Genomic DNA, 4782 nt, shown 5'->3' on the forward strand with positions numbered 1-4782 from the left:
TCAGAGCTGGGAGGGCCCTTAGAACACAGAATGTCAGAGCTGGGAGGGCCCTTAGAACACAGGATGTCAGAGCTGGGATGGCCCTTAGAACACAGGATGTCAGAGCTGGGAAGACCCTTAGAACACAGAATGTCAGAGCTGGGAGGGCCCTTAGAACACAGAATGTCAGAGCTGGGAGGGCCCTTAGAACACAGAATGTGAGAGCTGGGAGGACCCTTAGAACACAGGATGTCAGAGCTGGGAAGACCCTTAGAACACAGAATGTCAGAGCTGGGATGGCCCTTAGAACACAGGATATCAGAGCTGGGAGGGCCCTTAGAACACAGAATGTCAGAGCTGGGAGGGCCCTTAGAACACAGAATATCAGAGCTGGGATGGCTCTTAGAACACAGGATGTTGAAGGCGAGAGGGAATATACTTATCAATTAATCCAACCCCCTCTTTTTATAGGTAAGTAAACTGAGACTCAAAGGGAGAGGAAATGACCCAAAGTGACCGAGTCAGGCCTCTGCCTTGGGGCTCAGCGTGTTCTATGGCATTATTCTCCCTCGTCTCCTGAGGGAGCTGGGGCCCTTGGGAGGGGAGGGGGCACTCACCAGGGGGACCTTTCGCAATGAGCTCAGGGTGGTGGAGGCCAGGCAGCCCATGGCCATGAGTGTTGGGAACTCTCCCTCGGAGAGCACATGCTGTTCCCCCTCAAATTCCCGCTTCTCAAACAGGATCCAGCTGTTGGAATGAGGAGGAGTCTCAGTCTGGCTACCTTAGCCTCTCTAGAGTCCAGACAGAGCATCCAAGAAGTCCTTCTGGGGCTGCAGGGCCCCAGCTCAGGCCCAGAGAGGGGAGAGCCTCTATCTTCAATCCTAACACAGGGGTCCAGCCATCCTCCTCTCTATCACACATTAGTTCAGTCAAGCTGACCCTTCCTTAGTAGGCACTGAGATTAGACTCAAGGAAGAATGAACTGATTAGTGTCAGGGTAGCCCACTCTAGATAAACCAGGGCAAGAAGAGCATGGTAATCTCCTTCCCTGGGAAGTCTCTCTTTTCATACTCCCCCTCTGCTGCCCTTGTCTTGTGGGAAACTCTGAGGAGGCCTCCTCACCCCTATCCCATGAAACCAGCCCTTTGTGGCCCCAGCCTGAGAGCATGGCTTCCCCTTTCCCAGGACCCCCTCTGTTACCTGCCACCATGGACCCGGCAGGACTGGGGCTGGAAGGAGGAGGGCAAAGAGGCCTGGTCTTCCTCAAAAGAGATGTGGTCCCCAAGGAAATCAGGTCCTGAGAAGAGCTGAATCTGGGAACAGAGAAAACACCCTGTCAGAGCTGGGGAGGGACCACAGAACTTGCAATGTTAGACTGTAGACTTCACAACCATAATCTCCTCATTGACAAACAAGGACGCTCAAGACCAGAGTGGGGATAAGCCAGGTAAGTCGTTAGTGACAGAGTGGGGATTTGAAGACACTCTACTTTTGGGCCAGGAGATAGTGAAGTGGGAGGCCACTGGAGAAGAAAAGGGAAAGCTGAGGAGAGGGCAGTACCTAGGTAGAGGCCAGAGCTAAGAGCAATGAGAAGAAGACGCAATCAATCGACTAGAATTTATTAACCGCCTACTGTATGCCAGCCACTGTGCTAACCACTGGAGATACAAAGAAAAGCAAGAGTCCCTGCCCTCAGGGAAGTCATAGTTTAAGGAGAGAGAACATGCAAACAACTATGGACAAACAACACAGAGGCAGAGTAAACTGAGGGTCTTATGGGGAAGGCATCAAGATGAAGGAGGATCCAGAAAGGCTTCTTGCTGAAGGGAAGGAATGTAAGAAACACCATGGAGCTAAAAATTATAAGATTTGAGATTGCATGCCGTCTGGGGGAGGGGGAAATTTAGAACTCAAAATCTTATAAAAGCGAATGTTGAAAATGAGAAATAAATAAATAAAAAGTAAAAAAAAAAATTAATAAGATTTGGGGTGCATTGAAGACTGGTCCTGGAGTCAGGAGGGCCTGAGTTCAAATCTGGCCTCAGATACTTACTAGCTGTGTGACCCTGGGCAAGTCACTTAACCCTGATTGCCAAGAAAGAGAGAAAGGACAGAAGGAAGGAAGGAAGGGAAGGAGGAAGGAAAGAAGAAAGAGAAAGAAAGAAAGAAAGAAAGAAAGAAAGAAAGAAAGAAAGAAAGAAAGAAAGAAAGAAAGAAAGAAAGAAAGAAAGAAAGAAAGAAAGAAAGAAAGAAAGAAAGAAAGAAAGAAAGGAAGGAAGGAAGGAAGGAAGGAAGGAAAAGATTTGGCAACTGGCTGAATATGTGAAGTTAACGAGGGAGAAGAGTTGAGCATGGCTCTGATCCTAGGATCCTGGGTGACTGAAAGGACGGTGATGACTTAGACAGTGCTAAGGAACTTAGAAGGAGGGGTGGAGTTTGGAGAAAAGAGTTCTATTTTGGAAACATCGAGTTGGAGATGCTTGTGAGACATCCAGGTGGAAATGACCAATAGACAGCGACATGGGACCGAAGCCCAAGAAAGACACTAGGGCTACACATAGAGATCTGGGAATCCTTTGCATAGAGATGATCTCGGAGCTGATGAGGTCCCGAAGAGAAGAGAAGATCTGGATGAGAGCCCTAGAGTATACCCACCATTGGAGGCTAAGAGATGTGGAGGGGACTGAGTAGGACTGGTTAGGCAGATAGGAGGACCAAGAGAGCAATGTCATGAAAGCACACAGAGAGAGACCAGGAGGAGAGGGTGGTCAACAGCATTATTGACTATTAAGGCAGGGAGAAAAGACCATCAGATTGGGCAGTTAGGAGTTAGGGGGTAATTATGAAGAAAGAGCTTGCAATTGAATGAGGGGGTCAGAAGCCCAGTTTGCAAGGAGTTGAAAAATGAGTGGAGAGGAAGGGAGGGCACCCAGTGTAGACAGCTTTTCCTAAGAGTTTGTCTTGAAAGGGAGGAGGGACATGGGAGGACAGCTTGAGTGGACGGTAGGGTAAAGCTAGGTGTGGGCCATTTGCTGGGGATACTGTAGAAGGGTTTCCTGATCATACAGTTAGGACCAGGTGGGCCCTGAGGTCCTGTCCAAACTAGAGTCAGTGATTGTAGGGGAAGGAGCCTCTGATGACAGAGCTTCAGAAGCAGAGATGAGAAGCTTTTCTGCCCCCTCCCCTCCCTCCAGCAAAGATCCTCTTCTTTACCTTAGAGACAAAATGTAGGTTGTGCTCCCCCACCTAGAAGAAATGAGAGGTAGGTATGAGGATCAGGAGGACGTGGGGGCCTCCAAGTTTGGCCAGGTCTCCAGCATGACTAATAGCTGTTCCCCCATCTCCACTGTAAGTATCCCTACCTGCCCCTTCTAGGATCTGTTCTGAGCTCCACTGGAATCACCTTCCTGCTTTGCGCTCTGTTCCAATCTCATCCCTTCAAGAGAAGCTCTGGCCCACCCCATCTGTGTCCACATCATGTTCCTCTCTAAACCAAAGGCTCTGCCCCCACTGGCCTGTCCAACAAACCAGCGGAAGCTCCTCCCTCTCCTCAGAGCATACCTGGATGTGCCCAGGTTCCCAGGAAGAGGTCCCTTCCATAGCCTCTGGCTCTTCCTAAATCATTGCCCCACCCACCAGAGACACCCTACCCTGGGCCCTGCCCCTCCAACCAGGAGGGGATTCCCTACTCTACTTCCCCACACTGTCATTTGCCCAGCAACACTCTCTGCCTACCCAGCTCATTAGGCGATGCCCAATTCCCCAATTGAGCACCCTCCCCAGCCCAGGCTCCTCAGAGGCATGACCTCCAACTCCATCCCTTCTACCTGGAGACCCCCTAACCCTCAGCCCTGCTCCTCCCACCAAGGAGGGCTTCCGCTCTTGTCCCCAACTAGAGACCTTACTGACCTGCAAAATAGGCTGCAGGGAGGTGATGGTGCTGTTGCCAGCCCCCCAGTCGTCACAGTTTCGGTACACACCCTTCTCCAGTACGTACTGCTCCCCGGAGAAGCCCACCTGTTCATAGGCCACCCATCTACAGGTGAAAAGAGGCTGTGAGTTAGGGAGAGGCTGGGAATGTGTAAGAAAGGGGGACTATAGGCCTTAGGTCCTGAGATTATTGAGACATAGCAAAGGATGGTACCCAGCTGAGGGTCAGATACACAGAAGTGTGTGTGTGGGGAGGAGATAGGGCAAGAGGCCTGGACAGGGGTACTGAGTGGCCATGATACAGCTACCGAGAAACTGGGGTTCCTATTCATGGCGATGGGGGAAAGGAATAAGAACTCATTCCAAGCAATGTAAGGCTTGTTGACAGCCATGTGGGGTAAGTAGTACGAGATCTATCAGTCCCCTTTGTCAGACAGGGAAACTGAGTTTCAAGGAGAGTAAAGAACTGATTCAAAGTAAAACAGGTAGGATGTGTCAAAGTCAAGGATTTGAACCCAGTCTCCTGGTTCCATGGCCATGGCAACATGCTCCCTACCACCTACCCCAAAGGCCCCTCCCCTTCTCCCTGTCTGTCTCTGTCTTGCTCTTACCTTCTCTTTCTTTCTCTGTCTCTCTGTCCCTCTCTCACACATATCCCCTAGGATCTCCTACCTTTTTTCCCTCATTCTTTCTCTTTCTGTCTGTCTCTCCCTTCTTTTTCCTCTCTGTCTCTACCTTTGTGTCTCTCTGTCTCTCTTTGTGTGTCTCTCTCTGTCTCTGTCTCTCTTTTTCTCTCTTTCTCTGTCTCTCTCTGTCTCTCTCTTACACACACACACACACCTAGGACCCCCTTCTTTTTCTGTCCCCTTGTCT

The 4782-nt window shown here is 50.2% G+C and overlaps 1 protein-coding gene across 1 annotated transcript in view; it reads right to left on the reverse strand.

Annotated features, from left to right (window-relative positions):
* Window positions 1-4782, reverse strand: part of CRYBG2 (crystallin beta-gamma domain containing 2) — a 37309-nt gene that overhangs the window by 4819 nt on the left and 27708 nt on the right. Inside the window, exons 14-17 of the mRNA XM_027864923.1 lie at window positions 3889-4015; window positions 3193-3225; window positions 1180-1292; window positions 597-726 (exon numbers count right to left, since the gene is read on the reverse strand). Coding sequence (XP_027720724.1) covers window positions 597-726; window positions 1180-1292; window positions 3193-3225; window positions 3889-4015 — 403 coding nt within the window. The remainder of the gene's footprint in view (window positions 1-596; window positions 727-1179; window positions 1293-3192; window positions 3226-3888; window positions 4016-4782) is intronic.

The sequence above is a fragment of the Vombatus ursinus genome, unplaced genomic scaffold, assembly GCF_900497805.2.
Source record: "Vombatus ursinus unplaced genomic scaffold, bare-nosed wombat genome assembly UNPS02014777.1, whole genome shotgun sequence".
Classification (NCBI taxonomy): Eukaryota; Metazoa; Chordata; class Mammalia; order Diprotodontia; family Vombatidae; genus Vombatus; species Vombatus ursinus.